This window comes from Lontra canadensis, unplaced genomic scaffold (genome assembly GCF_010015895.1).
Source record: "Lontra canadensis isolate GAN:19392208 unplaced genomic scaffold, GSC_riverotter_1.0 scaffold24, whole genome shotgun sequence".
Taxonomy (NCBI): Eukaryota; Metazoa; Chordata; class Mammalia; order Carnivora; family Mustelidae; genus Lontra; species Lontra canadensis.
In genome coordinates, this window is record NW_022631018.1 from 6974523 (window position 1) to 6996004 (window position 21482).

Genomic DNA, 21482 nt, shown 5'->3' on the forward strand with positions numbered 1-21482 from the left:
GGACTTTGAATAAGGCTGATTACCATCTACAATGTGGCTGACCTCATCCAACCCACTGGAGGCCTGAACAGCACAGATATGGATCTTCCTGGAGCAAGAAGGAATTCTGCCAATAGACTAAATGCCTTTAGATTGGAGTTGCTACTCTGCCCTGAGTCTGAAGCCTGCCAGCCTACCCTGCAGATTTTGGACTTATCATGCCTCTATGATCACATGAGTCAATTTCTTAAAATAAATCTCAGTCCCTCTCTCTCTCCATACACACACTCTCTCTCTCTCTCTCTCTCTCTCTCACACACACACACACACACACACACACACACACACACACACCCCTGTTGGTTCTTCCTCTGAAGAAACCTAATGCACCGTGATCGTATCTCCTCCTCTGAACACCTGCACCACCTGCCCCACTCATTTGTCATCACAGACTCCCAGGATGTTAGTGCTGGAAGGCTCTTCCGTGGCCACATGGTCAGGCCTCATTCCTAGAAAGGAGAGGCCACATAGGACCAGCTCCCAGGCTGATGGGCTCCTGAGCGGCTGCAAAGGCAAGCTGTGGGTATGTTTTCTCCCTCAGACAGGGCCACAAAAATAGAACTAGACCCTGACTGAGCTGGTGGTCTAGTCCTGCCTGGAGACAGGAGCCTGCATTTTGGAGACCTGCTACTTCTTTCCAATTGCTTAGAAATGTGCCCACATACGCAATTATCTATACTGGTATAGTGCATGTGTTATGTTACTGTTTTTAGTCCTCAAAGTGTCTCCGAAGCCTTCCCTAATGTTACCTTCCTCTCGCCCCCCTACCCCCCCCCCTCCCCCAACAGAGAAGTAGACTCTTCTCCAGTAGCATTGTGTACAGAGCACAATTGGCTCAAGCTGCCTGGAGACGCCAGCAACTTATTATAATGAAATGTCTGTGGGCGATTAGTGGATTTACTAATCCTTCCCCTAACTGGATGCTCCAGTGACTCTGGAGGAAGGATGCCAATGCTTTCAAAAAGGCTGCCTTAATGTGAGTTTCTCCTTCACCAAGCTTACGGCTACCCAACAGAAGGACAATTCTGATACACAATTAAGAGGAAAGGAGTTCGGATAGCAGCGGGAAGAAACCATACATGCTTCACGGTTACTGTTAAAGTATGCCAGCCAGTGGGGAGAGCGGCCCAGACGCAGACACAGCATCCACTGGACTGGGCAGGCTGTCCGTCCCAGCTGTCCTTTCTGTCTGAATAAACGGCATTGCCTGTGTGGCTCAGGTGAATGTGACTGGTGCCCTGGGGGTGTCACTGGCCATCCCTATCCACCCCTATCTCTGTGTCTTGACGGCAAAGCCACTGGCTGACCTCCCAGTCCTGATGGGTTGGAATGGTCTGGATGGCTGAGGGGGTCCAATATGGTGTAAAAAGGCTACCACCCTTGGGAATCAGGGGGTGGGCTGTGAGGTCAGAGAGACATTGCTCAAGACTGAGTCTCTGCAAATCTCCACGGGAGCCAGCTACGGCTGGGAGCTTAGGGCCCTCCCTCACCCAGGCCTTGTCAGGCAGACTACCGGCTCAAACCTTGGAGCCCAGGCCTCCGGTCCTGCAGGCCTGCTGGTCACCTAACCAGGAATGCTGATCGGGCAGAGGAAAGTGACAGCCAGGGTCCTGCCGCACTAAGGGTGGGGTGGGGGTTGCGAACACTTCCTAAATCATGCAGCTTCAAGTGCCACAGGGCAAGCACAGGAGCCTCCCTGGAGGCCGCGACTAGGTATTGGCTAAATATTTCCCTGCCCTGGGATGAGCTGGGTCCTGGGGGCCTGCGCACCGACTGCTAATCCTGACTCCAGTATCTTCTCTCAATGAGCACTGCTCCAGGAGGAAATTTTTTTTTTTAAACTACTGTCAAGCAAGTGGGTCTGCCTGCTTTGAGGCCTGAGTGGAACCTGTGCTTAAAAGCTCTGCTTGGAGGAATTCTGCAGAGTTGTCAGTCCTCCTGTTGTCTGGAGCTCACACTCAGCCGGGCCCTATCTACCCGCTGCACACAGAAGTCGCAACACCTACGGGCCACGATACTTCCAGGGACCCATGAAAATGTTTCAATTTCTTTTCAAATCAGAAGAAAACAGACTTTAAAGTCTAAGAAAACATTCTAATATGTGATACCTTTAAACCAGCATGGTCATAAACTGTAACTTTTAACTTTTGTTATGGAGGAAGGCAGACAAGGCCAGAATGCCTCAGGACCCCCAAAAGTCATAATGTGGGTCTGCATTCAGAGAGGGGTTCGCGGCTGAGATGTGAAGTTCTTCGCTAGGATTGCCCCCTGGGTGGTTCAGGGTCTCCCTGCCTGTCTCCGCATGGCCAGGGAGGTCCTTGGGATCCCTGAGCTGGGGACTGTTCTCTGTTGGTGCCTGTGAAGCCCCTGGAGCCCCGAGCTCTGGCCCCTGAGGACCCCACCTGCACCTGTGTCTCTTCCACTGCTCAGGATCTGAGGGGTTGCCATCCATGTGGGGGTTTCTGGGTCAGCTCTCTAGAGCCCTCTTGCCCAAGAAGAGAAGGCTCTGGCCAGAGAATCTGCATCCTGTCCCCACCCCCCTGGAACAAGAGGCGAGCAGAAGCCCTTTCTGGAGGCCCACTTCCTATAACAGTGCGTTTCCAACCACACGATCCATGCAACCCACACATGCTCTAGAGTCTTAATGGAGCCACGACCTGACACAAGACAAGAGCTCTCGTGGTGCACCCCCCTCCCGGGCCCTGCATATTTCTGGCATGTTCTGCCCTCCCGGTATTAGGAATAGCAACCTCAGTGTGCCTGTGTCCCAAATGGCAAAAGCCTGTGTTTCCAGGAGCTACTGGGTTTCTACACTGATTTGCTTCCAGAAAAGGCAGCTACTGCCACCTCTTCACCTGCTGGAAAAGCCTGTCTGTTCGAGCCTGCCCCAGCCACCTCCAGCTAGACCTAGGACAGAGACGGCCTTCTGGAGACTGCCCCCACTCTCTCGTCCATGTTTCACTGAACTGCTCTTTGGAAGGAGGGATGCCTCTGGGCCGAGGGCGGGGGAGGGCACGGGGGTGCTCGTGCGTCTGACTCAGGCCTGGGGCCCGTGTGGCATCGCCATGTGAACTCAGCATGGCTCTCCAGGGTGATCTGACAAGCATAACCTTTAGAAGCATCTGCAGCAAGCCATCTGGCGTTGATTTTTCAGCTACCCCCTCTGAGGATTCACCAGGGCTGCCAAGTCGAAGTAATTCTTTTCTGGACACAGCAGCTGTTAAACTGGGTCACCTTGCATTTCCATAGCATTTCGATGGCCAGGGGACAGCCTGACGGAAGGGAACGTACTTTAAAGTCAGTGACTGGGATTGTTATGAGCTGCTTGGGGGATCTGGGGAACAGAAGGTGTCCAACAGGACCGCCATACAGTCACGTCTGTTTTGCAAATCATCCTCTTGACTGTTTTGTGGCTACAAAACCCAGCCCAAGGATCTATAGAAAGTGGAACGGAGGGCTCTGTGAAACTTTATGGCTCTGGGTGCCACATACGTGCAGAGGAGACTAGTTTGGATGCTCCCAAGAAGCCATGCCCATTCCCAGCTAGTGTCCTCCGAGCAGAGTGAGACAAGGCACAGACGCAGAAATAAAAGGGTAGCTTGCTTGCCGGGTTAGGATCTCTGGAGCCCCTCCTAGGTGTCACAGTGACACTGAGCCCAGAGGCAGGCCTCAGCCCTCTGCACGTGCTGGAGTTATCTCAGCAGCGCCATGACCTTCCATGAGCGGGCTCAGCGCTCCCCATCGAAGAGCATATGGTCCAGTTCCACTGAGAATCCCCGCTCCCGCTAGGACCACGTGATGGAAACCAGCACAGCCAGCGTGCCCATCACGGTGACCAAAGCACAGGCTTTGTCAACAGTGCAGACGTCCTGCTTTGGGGCTGGCCCAGCGTGGCACGGGCTGGCAGCTCCGAGTCAGGCCCACCCAGGTACACCGGCTCGGGTGTGTGAACTCCATGTGTAAATGGTTCCTGGAGGGGCACAGCGCATGGAACGGCGTGATGACGGGATCAAAGTCACCCAAGGAGTGGTCACCTAGGTGAAGTGCTGGTCTGAATGTCCTTGAACTTGTTCGTGTCCAGTCGGCTCACCCCCACCCACAACCCTAACATCGTGAAAGCAGGGTAGTGCCCAGTTTGGCCATTCTGACCTCTCTCCTCCTCTATGGATCCCGTATCTAACTGCCCAATAAGCAAGTCCAGAGCGAGGTCCACGGGCAGCCCCCTCCAAAGCCCAACCCTGCACCTAGACTTCACCCCCAGGCTGAGGCACCACCAAACCTCCAGATACCCACTCAGACCCTGGGCTTCACCCGGGATGCTTCCCCGCCTCACACTTCCCACGTCAACTCAAGGGCTACGGGTAGCTAACTCACACAGTGTCTACTCTGCGCCGGGCTCAGTTCTACACACCTGACACGTGGGACTTCATGTAACCCTCACAACAACCCCGTAAGATGGGCGTTGTGACAATTCCCACTGTGCAGGTGACAAAACTGAGGCACGGAGGCTTCCCTAATGGCATACAGCCAGTATGAACCCACTGGTCTGGTTCCAGAGTCTCAACCCGTCTCCCTTCTCTGCTGCCTCAGTAAACCTGCCTGCTTCTGGCTCTTGGCAATGCCTTGTCTCCACAGCCTCCTCCCCGTCCCATCTCACTAGGAGCACAGTGCAGCGCGCTCACTGCCCCGGGGCTCCTGGATCGGAGCCAGAACAGCTTTACTAAGATGCACGTGTGGTCATGCTCTCTACCTGCTTCAGATCCTGGAGATTTCTTCCACACCGTTCAACTTGACCTCCATGACGCGCTTCCACTGAGCTCTCTGGCCTTCGAGCCACTCCCTCCATCCCCCAAGAGCGTGGTACCTCTACTCAGGGTCTCTGCCCTGCGATGCTCACCCCAGCCCCCAGCATGTGTCCAGTGAAGGTCTACACCTCCGTCAAGCCCCGACTTTGCAGCCCCAGCCTCTCAAGCCTCTGCTCTCCTTCCCAGGTGGAGGTACGGGTTTCCTGCCCTGCACACCTGTCTTGCTTCTCCTACGCCACAGCGCACAGACTTGTACTAATCCGTGCGCCTGTCTTTCTCCCTGGAGACTGTGACATTTGTCCCCTCAGGGAGCTTGGATTATGTCACTCACCTTTGACGACTTAATGTTTGACACTCGACACCCGGTCAAGGTGCGTTGAGGGACTAAATGATTCAGATCAAGTCCCTGACATGGGAACCACGCACGCAGACAGAGGGAGGAGTGAGCAGCGGCCTTTCGGCCAGATCCTACCTCTCCTCCCTGCCACAGCCCTCCTCGGCCAGCCTGGCCGGGGCTCCACTCACCGGCCACCCTGGGCAACGACAGGCGCGATCTCATGGCTGGCACGGAGGGGCCGCGTCCGGGCCTTCATGCGGGCTCGCTGCAGCAGGTGCTTGGCTTCCTCATGCCTGGGGCTCAGCGCAGACTCCGGCTTGGGACCAAAGGTCCTGCAGGGTGACACACGGGCCAGAGCAGGCAGGGGAGGGATTAGAAGAAAATAACACGGATTAGAAGGGCTTTCACAGCATTGAGCTCGGCTGTGCCAGAAAATGCCCTGCGTGTGCAGCCTTCCTTGTTCAGCGCCTGCACAGAGTGTGCCAGCCCGGGGCCTGGGGTCCTGGGCCTAGGGTCTGGGCAATGGCTCTGAGTATCTCTGGACATGGCCGGGGAGCTGGCCCGCCTTGGACATCCACTCAGGGACTGGATGCAGAGATCCCAGGAGGATCTAAGAAGGGCAGGGAAATCTCCAGATTATTCTATTGTTCCTTCCCTGGGCAGGCAACGGGAGTTATCCGGGAGGACGGGGGAAGGGCCTGGCATTGTCGGACTGGGCCTGTGCCCAGCCAGATGGTCTTTACACACATCACCTCCCTCTCTCCTTCTGCCTCTCTTTGCACCCACACGTACCCATGCAAACCCCCACCGCAGACACGAGGAGTCAGGCCTCAGCCCGTCGCATTCTGCTCCTTGGGGGGGAATGACATTTCTGTAAATCTTGGTGCTTGCTTGCCTCAGTCCCCATCCAAACCCGTCAGGCATCAGCTCAGGGCTGAGAGAAGTTAAGCTAGACCCACACCAAGTCAGCCAATGGCTCGAATTTCGTAATAAAGGTCCTCTACCAGCCCTCCCCACCTACCAGATGTGTGGCCTTCCGAGCCGGTCCAGAGCCACAGTCCAGAGCTATGGCCCTCTTTCAAAGCTGTCTGGCAGACAGTGACATACAGCCTACACCAGGGTACAGAATAATGGCAGCCCCACAACCTCCCACTGACAAGCCATTTCTCTCCGCTGAGCTCCCTCTCCCCAGCCAGGCTGGCCCAGGGCAGGTGTGCTCTCTGCTTGACAGATGAGGACGTTCTGCAGCAGACACGAACATTTGGCACATGGCTCAAGGTCGAACATCAGTGGAGAGCAAAGCAGACGATCGCCAACCCCCCTGCTTCCAGTCTCCTTCCCACACCCTCTGTCATCTCCTTCCTCCTGTCCGTGGATCCTGGGGCAGGCTGAGAGGGCTTGTGGCTGGAGTCACACTCTTTGATATGAATTCAGCATCCCCTGAGGCTGCCCCTGTCCTCACTGTCACAGACGCTGGGCTGTCCTCACCACGGAGGGTCCACTAAAAGAGAACCCAAGCAGGTAGAGGCTCAGCCAGGCTTAGATCTCAGACGAAAGCCCCCCAAATCCTGTGTCTCGCCCACCACATGGGTGACCCCAAGAAAGGGGCCTGACTGGGGGAAGGCAGCAAGCAGTTTCCTGGATGACAGATGACAGACGTGAGTGGGAAATGGCATAACTCTGGGGCCCCCCTGGGACATCCTTGGACAAGCTCGGGCAGTCTATGGTTCTTTGTTTTTCTCTTTTCTTGCCTATTCTTTTCTCTTCTTGCTTGCTTTTGTCTCTTTCTTTGTTGCTCATGCTTTGCACCTAACCTCGCTTTGCGGCCCAAGGGAAAAAAAAAAAAAAAAAAAAAAGATCTGCTAGAATAAAGGCACCATCTGTGCATACGAACCCTGGCAAGGTCCAGGCACAGTTTTGGAACGAGGCAGGTTTACTGGAGGGACGTGAAAGTGAATCTCCACCCTTGCGGCCCCGCGAAGACTCCTTTGGCAGCAGAGACCTTGCTCTGCAGGCTTCCCAGGCAGGCGGCCCCTCCGATGTGCCGCTGAGAGCAGCTGTGCTCCCTGGGGCTCCTGCTCCGAAGGCAGAGATAATGAGGTTACCAGCCCGAGAGACGCCCCTGCAGCCGCAGGCCGCTGGCTGCCCGCCCACACGCCCTGAGCCTTCCGGTGACAGCTGTGCTTCCCCGGCTGTCGGAGGGCATTTGTCACAAGATCTGGTGGGCAGGCAGGAGGGCCCCCAGGCAGCTGGCCAGATGCTGCCAGGACCGGCCTTGCCCCCCAGGTTTTTAAGCCATTTTCCAGCTTTGTTGCTTCCTTTCTGCTCCCTCTACTTGGAGCTGTTCATTCTTTTTTTTTTTTTTTTTCTTTTTTCATCAGCTGCCCTGCTTTGGTTCCCGGCAAACAAAGCCGCTTTCTCCACTGATTGGAAAAGTAAGGCTTTTTAGGCTCCTGAAGGCATCCGTGCAGTGACAAGCTGAGCAGGGAGGGGAGTGGCAGCCCCCTTCACAGATGGCAGTCAAGGTCAGCAGGGCAGGCACTCCTGGCCCTGACCAGCCCGATGGAGGGGGAAAGGGCTCCTTCTCGCGGGAGGAGGGGGCCAACGGCTGCAGTGCCGGGGGACGTTGAGCCTCTCCCAGCCCAACTACCCACCCTGGAACCATCGCTGCCTCTTGCCCGTCTGCCCCAGGGGTGCCGGCCCTGTCAGCCTGACAGGTCCAGACTCTTCCATCCGAGCGAGGCTTTCCTGTCTAGTCTGGCCCTGGCCTCTGCCCAGGGCATGCGGCCCTAGAGCCAACCCCTTCCCGTCACGGCCTATACCCCGCCATCTCAGCTCCCACATTTGTGGAAATTTCCTGGAAGGGCTGGGGCCGTCAGTGCATGGCTAACCTTAGGCAATTCCACCTCAGAACAGAGTCGCTACTCTCCCGAAAGCTTTGCCCGTCTGGGACTCAACAGCTCAGCGGGTAGGGCACAGGGATAACATGGCTGAGTGCTGTTCCTCCCTGGGCCTTAGCCACCCCCATCTGCAAACGGTGGGAGTTGGACAGCCGCAGAGACTCGCGCTGCTACCCTGGGAGCCCAGGTCTTGGCCAGGTGGTCTGGTGGACCCCACGGGCTGGGGTGGGGGATTTTGAGGTCCTCTCCCTGGGGGGTTCACATCACAGAGCTTTAGTTACCAAGGAGCAACAACACCTACAAGGAACTAATTGTTGGGGCGCCTGCTTGACTCAGTCAGTTAAGCATCTGCCTTTGGATCAGGTCATGATGGGGTTGAGCCCCGTGACAGGTTCCCTGCTCAGTGAGGAGCCTGCTTCTCCCTCTCCCTCTGCATCACCGCCCCCCACTCTGCCCATGTTCTCTCTCAAATAAATAAATAAAATCTTTTCTCTTTCTTTCTTTCTTTTTTTTTTTAAAGGAACTAATTTTTGGGGACAGCTAGAGTACCACAGGAGTACTCTGGCCATGCCCTCTGTCCCTCTAACCACCAGTGTCCCAAGCTGATTGCAAGGACAAGGGTGGCCTGTGCCCCCGTCTGGTCTCTCCCTCTAAGCCAGTTTCCTGGTGGAGAGACAGGCTTAGCTCTGACCTCAGCTCCCCAAATGGCCAGACAGGTGGAGATCGCCAGTCAGGACAGCTACCTCGCCTCTCCTAGCAAAGGAGGAAGGTCAACAGGACAGAGTAGGCTCTTTCTACAGCCATTATAATCCTGGATTAAAATAATAAGCTCCAGAAAGTCTGGGTCTCACCCTTTGATCCCAGGAACACGAATTAGGGAAATAATTTGGACTATAAGGAGATCTGACATTTCCTAGATTCCAGGACCCATGGGCAAAGGGGAAATGTATCACATACAGGACATATATAAACCTTCTTGCCTGGCATTTGTTCCATCTTTGTATTCGATAAAGCTTTTAGATGACCGAGGGCCGAGCTCTCCTTCTGTCCCACTGTGCACAGTTTCCGCCAGTGAGGGGAAGAGAAAAGGCGGGCCTGAAATTGAGTCCTGACTCCGTGTGGCCTGACGGTGGGATGCTATCCTGGGGACGTTATCATTGGTGCCTTCCCCGTCGTGGGCAGCTGGACACGGCCAGGCTGGAGCAGAGTGCAGGTTCCAAGTGTGGTTCTGGAGCAGCCTAACCAGGTCCTAATTCGGGGCTGCCCCTTACAAGCGGGTCACCCTGGTAGGTTACTCTGGGGTTAAGCCTCGGTTTCTTCATCTGCTAACTAAGGGCTCAGCTGAGAAGAGAGACTGAGCGCCTTTTAAAAGGAGCCGGCTACTGGGTACGTTTCAATCAGGTTAGCATTCGCTACTCCTACTGCTGATATTATTGAGGTTATTTATTTTAAGTTACTCTCTCCTTAGGAACAAAGGATGGAATCCCTAACTGTGAACTGAAATCCCAAAGAGATGACATTGTCCTTGTCTGCAAGGGGAAGGTACGTTTGGAGGGGAACCTGTTCTGAAACTCAAGAAGGCTTGGTGGTTTTGCTCTGGACCACTCTTGACAGGGCTCACCGAGGTGATGCCCATCGAATGGGGAGCCCAAGGAGACTGGTAGCAGAGAGCAGCTGTTGCCCAGAGAATTAACAGGCAACTTCTGACCAGAGAAGGAAGAGCGGGCGTCCTTGAGAATGGTTGCTGTCTCACTGAACACCTTGGAAAGGATCTGGGTGGAGGCGAACAGAGCTTCCTTAAGACACCAACTTCTTACTTGGGGAGAGTAGGGCGGCTGGCTTTGTTCTTGCATCTTGAAGGCTAACAAATTCCCTAGGGGCTGGCCCCTCTGGGCAGCACCGCCTGGCCTCCGTGTGCAGAGCCAGGTGCCCAAGACTCCCCCCGATAGGAGGGAGAGTGGCCGGCTCAACTCCAGAGGCCAGGGAGGAGGGTTTCCTCTTCTTGAATGTCAGCCCAAGCCCACAGGTGGTCTGGGGCAAAGCAGCTTTCTGCAGCCTCTGTATTCACAGAGACTGGGACCGTCATGAGGTTTCCATGTGAGGCGTGTGGGCGAGTGTGGTCATGATGTGGCATGAGCGCTCCAGGAGGCACGAGCTGTGCGTCAAGGCTTCAAACGTTAGGGTTCCTCCTTCTCCACCCAGCACTTAGAACCCTACACAATCCAGAGCACAGGATCGGAATGCTGGTGAGTGGTTTACCTTTTCTTTTTAGGTGTGTTCTTGGTGGGCTTGGGAACGCCAAGGGGGCTGTCCTCCAGTTTTCCTTTGCGTCTGTATATCTGAGTCTGCGGGCAGGATCGGGGGTGGCTGGGGATATGTAGGACAGGCTGTGGCTGTGCCATCCTTCCCCACTCCCTTGCCTTGGTACCCCTACCGCCGGGAGAATCCTGGGAATGTGCTAGAATGCCTCTTCTCCCATGCTCACCCCCAGGACTCATCATGCCCCCCAATCCTAGGGGCTCAGAAGATCCAGAACCTGACCAGTCAGCCAGAATGATCTTCAAACCCTCTCACCAGCTGTGGAGCACGGGTGCCAGGCCACAGGCCACGACAACAGCCCTGCAGTCTAAAGACACGGTCGTCGGACAATGGACAACAGTGGGTGCGGCAGAAGGAAGACAGAGAATGTCAGTCCTCTTCTTACTGCCCTACTTAAAATCTCAGTTCCATACCTCTCCGTAAATGGAGAGCCAGCCTTCCCGTTTTGGATCCTGTAGTATCCACGCATCCCGGTTCAGCCTTCTCGAAAGCCCTCCTGCAGGCCCTACACACACGGGGTGTCCTGTCCTGTGTCCATCCCACTCCTACCAAGCCCACCTACACTCCTGCCTATGAGTCTCTACCATACGTTTTCTGAGGGCCTGTTCCATGCCGCTGCTTGGCAGGCACAGGGCCCCAGAGATAAGATCGGCACAGTTTTTGCCCCCAAGGAGCTCCAGGAGGAGACCCAGCAGCAGCATCTATGGCCAAAGCTGATATAGGTGAAGATGGCAGTGAGCGCAAAAATGGGCAATTCCCTCTGAAATCATACACAGCGGTTGGTTCACAGGATGCTCTCTGAAAATGCTAGTTAATATGTTAATTTTTAAAAAGCCGGAGATCTAGCAGCTGTGGGCCTGACCCCTTGAGCCACAAGCCAGGCCTCTGAAATCCTTGGGGGAATCCCTGCCTGCCTCCCTTTGCACTGGAGTCTATGAGCTGCTTTGGGGCAGGGAGTTTTGACCTTCAGCCATCCCAGCAGGGGCCAGAAAACTGGAACCCACTAGGGTATGGGCTGCTGCAGGCTGGCCCTCTGCCTTCTCTCCTCATGAAGAGGTGTGTGTGGGGGCTGGGCTTCCCTCCGGCCTCAGCTTCTGAAATGAGCACGATTCTGCCGCAGGGATGGGGGAAATCAACAACCTGGGAATCCTCTGAGTTTCCTTCATCATTAGAGCACAAATAAAACACAACCCCAAAGACCCTCTTCTCTCCATTTTCCCCAAGGCTGAACAATCGCTACAGCCCAGCAGGGCACGGAGGGAGGGCGGAAGGTCCTGATGGAGCCAGAGTCGGCCTCAAGGGGGCGCCTGGCACCTGCCGCCGCCGCCGCGGCCGCCGGTTGCTTTCAGCTCACACTCCCTTTGGAGGCCAGGCCTGGGATGAGGATTGCCTTGACTACACTGCCCCCCTGGCTTCACGGATGTTTTGTTTCACCAAGCCGGGTTAACTTGGGATCCCAAGGCAGTCTGTAATCCTGATCTGTTCTCTCAGCGCCTCCAGATAGGGAAGAGGCCAAGCTGGTCCAGGCCATTTTATCAGTGAGGGTGGGATGCCCACGGGCTGCTAAGCGTGGAAGAGGGCAGAGCCAGCCCTGAGCAGAGCGCCCACCTCACTCTCCTCCCCGTGCCTGTCTCGGACGGGACCGGTTTCCCCCTCAGCCTGTGAACAGGTGGCCGACAGCACTGGCCCCCACCTGCCCTCTCGGAAGTGCTTGCCTGCCACGTCCTCCTCTCCCAAACCAGAACCCCACCCCCCAAATCATCTCAACAGTGCTTGGGTGAGAAACAAGATTAGCCCATGGAGCCTGGCACCTCCCCTTCTTTGCCCTTCCCTGAGAACACCTCACCGGCGCTCGGGGAGGCAGAAGACCCCCAGATCCCTAACTCGAGGAGCGGCCTGTGGGGCACAGAGAGGACAGCTGGGGCAGTGTGGCGTGTGGGTGAGCGCCCAGACCGTAGCACCAGGCAGCTCTGCCGGCAAACCCTGGTTCCCACACTTACTAGCAGTATGACCCTGGGCAAGTCACTTAACCTCTCCCCAGAGGGGCCTCTTTGTCAGGGACCAGGAACAGCTGCCACAGTTAGTTATTAGGATAAAGTGAGGGCAGAGACTTGGCAGAGACTTGACCTGGGCAGAGACTGACCTGGGCAGAGACTTGGCACAAGCCCGGCACCCAACAGGGGCTGGGAAAGGGCGGGGCTGGCATGGTCTTCCAGAAGGAAGAACAGGCACCGGCACATTCCAGCTCTCTAGGACTCAACCCTCCTAGTAGAGGGGGCTGCTCTGGGGTCAGGGGATGGAGGTCTCCTCTGCATTTGGCTCTTAGCCTTCAGGGTCCCGGAGCACTTCTAGTGTTCTCGTAGCATCTCAGGTGTCCCACCTGCAAGGTCAACTGTCTTGGAGACTACCCCCCAACAGGCCAGCCCGCATCCCGTGCACACCGTGACAACTGTCTCAGGCTCTGCAGTGGCCACCGTTTCTGATCGCCATGCAAAGCGATAACAACTATAGACAATTATAATTAAGTACGGGTTGGATTAATATGGTCAATGAGTATTTGATTGCAATTCTGAAAGATACTGATGCCGGACCAGAGTGCGAGGCCGGACCTTCTCTGCGTCACACCTGCAGAGGAGATCAGAGGACTCACTGCCAGAGTCTGTTCTGACCCCCTGAAGGATGGCCACCGAGAAGCACGGCCACTGCGGCAGAACACCCCCCTGCCCAGGGCCTTAGGCCCCTCCGTACAGACACTAAGTCCCCAGGATGCTGGTCCCACTGGCACTGCTGGATTACAGAGTGGAGAAAGCAGGCCTTATTTCCAAGGTCTCGGGGGAAGTTCAGCTATAAGGAAAAGGTGTCAATAAATCCATCCCCCTGAGGGAACAGGGGGAGCTTGCGGTGTCTTAGGGACAGCTTCAATTTCTGCCCAGGAGACTCAGGAATAGACCCAATGAGGAGCTCTGTCCAAGGGGGCCTCCCGACAAGGCCGATGTTTCTCTCATCCCTGAACTAGGCACGTTCCCTGGCCCTTGGGCCTGGGTGTCTGCTCAGGAGGGGCCTGACTGTGCACCACAGGTCGGTGGGGCACCCCAGAGGCCAAAGTTTTCCCCAGGCCAACTCCATGCCCAGATATATGCTGGGCACAGTCCTAGAGTTCACTAAGACAACTTCTTTCTACACACACACGCCCATCACACTACACACACATCTGCACACACCTACACACCTTACCCCGGCACACCTACACCCGACCTGAACCCTCAAATGCTGCAGGTGGCCTGGGGTTGAAGCAACCGTCCAGAAATCCCCATCCCGAGGGTTCCACACAAACACCATCACTGCACAGGACCGGGGGGGGGGCGTCCCTTCCTTCCCCACAGTTGAGTTTCTCCTCCTCTAAAACGGATATTCTTAGTACTTATTATCCACGTTCTCCTTTCAACAGTGAGCTCTGGACAAAACTCCCAGGGGCGACACCCTGCGGGGGGTGCACACCACGGGGCAGGGGGCGTGTGAGAAGTGGCACGCCGGAGCAGGTGCAGGAAGAGAAGGCCCCAACTCACAGGACTTGAGGTTCGTCTGCCCCAGCTGCCTCCTCTGTGGCTCCCCAGGGAAGGAGGAGGACAGCGGGTCCCTGAGGACCAGTCCTTTCTGCAGCCACACTCCTCCATATGGTGGCCCGGCTATGTGGGGACCTGGCAGAGGGGAGTCAGTGATGCTTCCAAGTCATAAATAATGAGCAACGCAGGAGTCAGAAAGGCCCCTCTCCACCAGGCCCTTGGCCAAGGCCACAGCAAAGGCAGTCGCCAAGCAAAAGCTGGATCGCCTGAACGGGGGCAGCCTTAATTTGTGGGGGGGGGCCTCTTCCACATTTTCTGGAAGGCAGGTCAACGGAAGTGGAATTTATGCAGGGAGTGGCCTGGGAATGAAGCGACACCGGTGCTGACCTCTGCCCTCCACAGAAGCTGGGAGACCCTCACCAAGGGACGTCACTGTGCAGCCGGAGACACAGAGCCCGGTGAGCCCAGAACCAGGAGCTCACTGAAGACGGAGGCCAACCTCTGAGCAGGCACTAGGGGTGGCCGCTCAGCACCACTGAGCCCACATCCTGCCAGGACACGACACTCTGGAGTGTGGCCCCACTGTCCCGACCACCCAGAGCACAGTTGCCTGGGGACGCTGGTGGCAGGGTTGCAGCACGCCTGTGGGGTATCACAGGTGAGGTCGGAGGAGGCAAACCCCTTTACAGAACCACAGCTCTCTGGCTGGGGAAGGAGCTGTGGGGGACAAGCTTTGCAATCTGTGGACTTGCCCTAAGGATTTTCACAACAATTGTCTCCTGATGGCCCCACCACAGTCCTGGGAAGGAAGCCAGACAGATGCTATGTGGGCCAACTTAAAGATCAAGAGACCGAGCCCAGGGCCGGGAAAGGACGCCCAGGGATGTTAAGCGGGTCATTGGTAGTGCTCTGACACTGCGTCCTGTGCCCAGTGGTTTTACTCGAGTAGTAGCCAGGCACCCATGGGGACTGGGGGGGATGGACAGCTTCTATAGGGTCTCAGATATGAGGATCCACAGTGGCCCACTGTCACCGGTCTGCTGGTGTGGGTTCCTGCCTGCCCCTGGCTTTCCTGAGCCCTCCCACTCTCCTGGTGCTGGGCAAACGAGGGGGAGCCCAGCGAGGATGGAGGGAGAGGACGCATGCATCCTGGGCTCTCACCTGCTCTGGTCTGAGTCCTGGAGGGAGACACCTGAGTCCCAGTCCACGTCCCCTGCTGGCCGCTCTAGGACACAGAACAGAAGCAGAGATCAGGGCGGAGCCAGAAACCGGGCTCTCAGCTGCCACTTCATGAACACAGAGAAGAAAGTTTTCTCCAGGAGTGGCTTACTCCAGAGATAAACTCAACTCTACTCTGGGTCTCAGCCTAGGAAGTGGAGGCGCAGCCTGTCACGGTGACCGCTGGTGAGCACTGCCATGGACCAAGGGGACTGTGTGGGGCCTCTCAGGTGTGGGTGAGGAACAGACTTTTGGAGTGGCAGGAAGGATATGTAAGAAGGCTCTCCCTGGCCTGAACAGTTGCACATCCCATCCCAGCAGAGCGGCCGCCTGAGAAAATGCCTGCGCTTTCTGTGGAGGGGGGGTCTCCGCCAGGGGGCGATGAGGTCCACTGGGGCTGGGGGCAAGTCATCAGAGGAAGGTCCAGAAAGCCCCTCCGGAAAGGGCTATAAACCACAGGGAAGAAATCATGGTCGCCTCCACCCCAAGCTCAGAGGGTGGCCTCCAACTGGTCTGGGGGCTCATGGGGGTCTTCAGCAGGCAGGCTAGCTGGGAGGTGGTAAGGAGTCTGTGTCAAAGCCCAGAATAAGAGGACATCTTGTGGAACGAGGTGGCCAGCGGCTGTGCTCCTCTGCCTTTCCTGCCACACCCACCCCCCACGCGTACCCTCTGGCCCCTCGTCTCCTCCCGGACTCCCTCCTTTTGCCCCCACTACCCAGACCTACAGAGTGAGCCTCACCTGGTGGGCGTCTGTCCCAGGATGGAGTCCAGGCTGGGATTCCCACCTTGGGCGGGCCTTGACCCCCAACATTTAACATCTCTTGCAGCAGAAGGCGGTTCCTCTCCACCTGGTCAGACAGGGATAAGGCACTGCCCCCAGTGCCCAGAGCCCCCAGCTCTGCAGCTCGCCAGAGCCCCCCCAGCAGGGCTGGCCTGGGAGCAAAGTCCTCCTCGCAGGTCAGAGACAAGCTGTCCAGGTCTCCGCCTGAACCTAGACCATCCTGAAGGGCGTATGACCTTCCTTTCCTCAGGTTGGGCATGTGGGCGACCTTGTTACAAGGCCCAGGGCCCCCAGGCTGGCCTGGGGTGACTCTGTGAACAGGGCTCTCTTGCAAAGAGCCAGGCCCTGGTGGCAGACTCCCCTCATTGTCCGTCAAGGCCTGTACTGCTTCTGGAGGCCACGGGCTCCTCCCGTTCCAGCACTCCAGCCCATTAGAAGGTGGCCTGGGAGGTCTGGGACCCCCGTTCTGGGCAGGTTCCTCCTTGTTGATACCGCTGTCCAGCTGCCCATCGGGCAGATTCTGAGTAGGGAGGCCCTCCTCCGCATCGGGCAAGGAAGACCGCTCCGACAGAATCCCAGGTGCGCCCCCCCTGACTCGCCTGCATTTGGGTTTCTTGGACGGCCGCTCATGAGAAGTGAGGCAGGGGCTCACCCCCTGTTTGCCTGCGGACATTTTTTCCTTCAAGGCCCTCACTTTGGACTCCAGCACAGAGGGGCCTTGGAGCTGCATGCCCCATGCCCTGGCATGCTGGGGGGCCATCAGGCTGGGTTTTCTGTCTTCCAGAGAGCAGGACCAGGGTCTTGGAAGGTGTCCATTATGCAGCTGTGGCTCACGGCCACTTCTCTCCACAGCTGAGGTCATCTCCATGGAGCTGGCTGTTCTGCTCCCTATTTGGGTCCCTCTGGAGGAGAAAACAGACAGAGCTCCTGAGACCCAGCATGTGGCTAGTAGCTCTAACAACCTCCTGGGTCCCCAAAGTGCCTTGGTATCGAAGCCTGTGCAGATACGAACAACCCGGGGACAGAACTTTGAAAAGTGCAAATCACTGGATGGCATGAATAAGTTATTGGGGTTTTTCTGCCAATTCTGAGCAGTGTCCTAGTTTTTCTATCCCCATTTTGCAGATGGGGCACAATGAAGCTTCAAACAACAGACCAATGTGGACCAGAGTGACAACAGGGGCCAGATTTCCCAATCCCCAGCCCCCGTCTTTGCTGACAGGCGGTCTCAGGGGAGAATGTCAGATCTGCTAAAAGCTAACAGGCTCCTCCCTTTTTAAGGGGAACCAGAAGGGATGAGAGACTTTAGGAAGATACCACAGAGGATCTGACCCCTTGGTCGAAGGTGCCTCCCTGTGTATAAGCCACAGGACAGTAGCACAGGGCTGTGCTCCAAGGGTGGCCACGGCCAGTCACCAGCTCCTAGCCACATCTGCTCTGTGCCAGGCAGGCCTGCAAGAGCTTTCAAACACCCTCTTTCAGATGATCCCCACACACTCTGCCAGAAGGGGATTCTCTTCTTCACTTTCACAGACAGAGAAACTGAGGCACACAGAGATCTGGTCACACGGGCTGAAAGGAGGCTGGACTTGGAATGCAAGTCTCCTTCTAAGGCCAGGGCTCTTTAAAGCACTCAGCGATGGGGTGATTATTAACCCTCCCCCCAGCTCCCCTTATTCTGTCGATGAGAATATCCAGTCGGGAGAGGTGAAGTGACTTGCCAGAATTACACGGCTCCTTGGTGGCAGAGCTGAAGTCAGTGTATTCACAGGGAGTGAAAATGAGCTTGGGATTTTACTCACCAAGTGGTTCAGTGCACTAATATTTACCCCACTCGCCGAGAAAATGCTCCTTAAACACCGTACATTTAGATGGGTCTCATCTGAAGTAAACTGCATGTATAAAAATTCATATTTACATGCATTACAAATTAGGAATGAATTTTTCACTTCGGATAGGAACTAAAGTTCACCACAGGATTCTCTGACATGGCAGGTCCCTCCATCGTCGTTCACTACCATTCGATGTATACGTGCTTCTGGAACGTACGTGGTTCAAAAGGCACCATACGCACAAAGTGCAAATGTCACATCAGCCTTAAGCCTGCCAAGTGTAAGGAGTATCTTCGGGAGGGCGAGATGGTTTCCTCCACCAGCTAGTCTAGAATCTACCAACTTTCTCTTCGCAGCCACCGAATCCTCTCCTCTCACGTTCGGTTCAGAAAGCAGGGGATGCGGGGCGATGCCAGTGAGGGGAAAAGAACTTCCCGACGGGCCAGCCCTGGACCCGCACCGCCGGAGCCCGCGAGCCCGCGAGCCTTGCGCGGGGCTCCCCGGGGCACCGGAGCCTCCCGGGCAGCCGGCCGAGCCCGGGGTCGCCTCCGACTCCCACAGGCTGACGCGGGAAGGACGCGCAGGGCGGCGTCCCCGAGCCCCGGCCCGCTCCGAGGCCGGGCTCCCCCTCCCCGCCTCCCCTCCGCTCCCCGAGGCCCCCCGTCCCCCGCCGCCCCGCTCGCGCGTACTCACTGGGGGCCGCCGCCCGCGGGCCGCGCCGCCGCCGCCTCGGGCACCGCCTCCATCCCGCCGCGCGGCGCGGCCCTTCTCCGGCCCTGCGGCCTGCGCTCCGGCCGCGCGGTGGGGTGCGGGCCGCCGGCTGCCTGCGGGTCCGCGGGGGGAAGCGGGCGCGGCCCGGGCTGGCAGGCAGCGGCATGGGCTCTGCCAGCGCCGGGAGAGGCCAAGCCCGGCGCGCCCCGGGCCGGCAGCGGAGAGAGGGAGCGCGGAGGGCAGAAAGGCGGAGCAGCGGAAGGGGCTGGAGGAGCGGGGCAGGGCCCCCACCCCGGCCTCCGCCGCCCTCCGCTCCCTCCTGCTCCCGGCGCGGGCGGCCGCGGGCTCCCCTATCCCGGGGAAAGCAGGACGAGCTGGGCCGGGGCGCGGGGAGCGAGGGGACTCGGGGCGCTCGGAGGACCCCGCGGGACCGACCCGCTTCGCGCGGGGCCGGCCCGGCGAGGCTTCGGGGCGCGCGCGGCGTGGGAGCCGGCTGCCGGCGAGCCAAGGCTGGGAAACGCGGCGTTCCTGCCGGCTCCGCGGCGATGCGTGTAACTCTACCCCCGGCGCTGGGGAGGAGGCTCGGCTGTCCGGGTGGAAGCTAAGGAATGCCCTTTGTTTAGACAACTTTTCCAGAGAACTCGGGCCCTTCTCTCCGAGGTGCCCTTGTCTCGGAGGTCAGGGTCATTCGTTTCTGCCTTTCAGAGGCTCGAGGGTACCCGGAGTGGAGGCGGGTTCCCTCATCCTGCCCTGCCAGCGGGAGAGCCTGGTACCTGCCTTGCCAGCCCCAGGGATAGGGACGGGTTCTCAGAGCCCTGGGGACTCCTGAAGGGACTTTGCCACTTTCTCCACACCTGGGAGGAAGTAGCTGCAAAGGGCTTCACCTGCCAACGGAGCTTTCTTTCTCTTTCCACCTAGAGGGAGGTAACGAATCTCACCTGTTTCCAAACATTTGTCAACAAAGGACAGGAAATAGTAAGATAGAGTTTGGACCTAGGAGATTCCAGAAATCTTTGCAAAGGGAAAAGCGCTCGTTCATCATTCCTTCAGCCGGACAAGCTGCTCGCTCAAGTATGGATTGCGCTCCTGTTTGTACTTGTGTGGTCCTGTCACCCTCTAGATGTCGGGCACAGCAACAAGACCACACAATGGGCTAAGTGCCTGAACCGGGGTGGAGGGGATGGATGGTTTCCAGGCGAGTCCTGGCTATTGAGTGAGGAGGCCTTACCCTATAGTAGGTGGGGGCATCAGGGCAAGGCACGAGCCCCCCACCCCAACCCTGCCCCAGAACCGAGAGCAGCTATCTGGGGAGATGGGCTATATTGGCCTTGGGCTGATTTAGGAACCTGAGAGATTATCTAGGGCAAATCCTCTATGTTACAGAACAGGCCCAAGGTCACACAGCTCTCCTGTTGGGTGGTCTCCAAAGTCTGGGGTCAGCGATCTTGCAAGTGAATCCCTACTTCCTTCCATATTCCCAGACCAAGCTGTTCTTCCAGCAGGGCACTTACCGCCATTTATTAGTACGGATCCCTTCGTAACACAGTCATGTGCCATTTATGGAGATTTATGGGGGCACCGTGCACCTGGCATTGGGCTAAGCACTTTATGTTCTTTATCTCATACAGTAACCGTAAAAGATGGGTACTGTTATTGTCTCTTTTCTACAGATTATGAAACTGAGTTAAGTGATCTTCCCAAGATCACGGAGCTCGTAAGTGGTAGGCTTTCTAGCCTTCGAGACCTTCACCTCAACCACACCACAGAGTGTGGCTGGCACTGTGCCTGTGCAAGTTGAGCATGGAAAGAGTCAGCCTGAAAAATCAAAACATTGTCAAGTGCTGTGAGAGCAAAAATACGCTTGCCGCCCTGGTCTAGCCCTTCCGGTCTAGATACTTTCTGCTTTCCTTACTCCTGCAATCCAAGGTAAAGTTCTGGAAACCTGCTAAGACCTCTTCCTCGCATCCATTGGCAATGTCAAACCCAACAACAATATTGCGGAACTTCTACTAAGAGACTCCATATAGGATCCCTTAGATCTTTACAATAATCCCACCAAGTGAGTGTAGTGTATCTCTTTAGAGATAAGGGAATCGGGGTATAGAGAGGTTAAGGGACTTGCCTGAGGCCACACGGCTAGTCTACTCAGAATCTGAATCCAGTCCCGTGGGGCTCCCAGATCTTCTGCCTTCTTTCCTCTTTTCAGAGGCATCTCAGAGCCCAGACTCCAAGAGGTAAGTAACTTCAGGACTCCTATTCCCCACCCCCAGAAGTTAATGATCTGTAAGGCAAGTTTCTGAAAGTTCCAGCAAAAGCTTAATGTTTAAAGGAAACCTGCCCCCCCCCTTTGAGATGCAAATAATCACCTTCAGTTTACTCATTACATTTCTTACTTTACACTTAATATAGGGGGATGGGTTTTTAAACCCTACAGAGGTTTTAAAAGCCATCTACAAGTACCAGGAAGCCTATCCTCAGAAGCTATTAAACTACCACAACAGTCACACGTGGGAAGGTATTTCTCATTCATCTGGATTCTGTTTGGTTCAGCAAACATGCATTGAGTTTCTACTACATGCCAGGCACAGGAAAGGCAAAATATAATACCCACAGGCCCTGTCCTTGAGGAATTTCTGGTCAAGCTGGGCCGGGGAGGGAAACAGAAACTTTCCATGTAAGCTCTCCCCAGTCAGGCTAGCACAGGGTGGTGGTGAAGGTCTGCTGGCAGGAGCAGCTGAGGTGTGTGACTGAGGTGTGTGTTGGGTGGGGAGGGGTATCACGGAGCGCAGCAGGGTCTTGGACAAAGAGCAGGTGCCGGCCAGACAGGGCTGGGGTAGGGGGAGAATTAGCATAAACGCGGGCAGCCGGTGTGAAACTGATTGGTTCCCCTGTTACTACGTGTAAAAGTTACACTGGAGAAGGCAGGGGCAGGCTGGCACTGCAAAGCAGGGGTGACGTGGCCTGCTGGAGGGCATCT

The 21482-nt window shown here is 56.5% G+C and overlaps 1 protein-coding gene across 5 annotated transcripts in view; it reads right to left on the reverse strand.

Moving 5' to 3' along the window:
* KIAA1614 (KIAA1614 ortholog) overlaps positions 1-21482 on the reverse strand; it is a 48525-nt gene that overhangs the window by 16976 nt on the left and 10067 nt on the right. For 2 of the 5 annotated variants that reach the window (XM_032862714.1, XM_032862716.1), the window contains exons 2-4: positions 15921-16864; positions 15125-15188; positions 5370-5513 (exon numbers count right to left, since the gene is read on the reverse strand). In XM_032862714.1, the coding sequence (XP_032718605.1) occupies positions 5370-5513; positions 15125-15188; positions 15921-16830 (1118 nt within the window). In that variant the 5' untranslated portion in view covers positions 16831-16864. Of the gene's footprint in view, positions 1-5369; positions 5514-15124; positions 15189-15920; positions 16865-17764; positions 17826-18487; positions 18541-20627; positions 20743-21482 lie in introns of those variants that run through there. The other 3 variants (XM_032862713.1, XM_032862712.1, XM_032862715.1) reach the window with 3 other exon arrangements.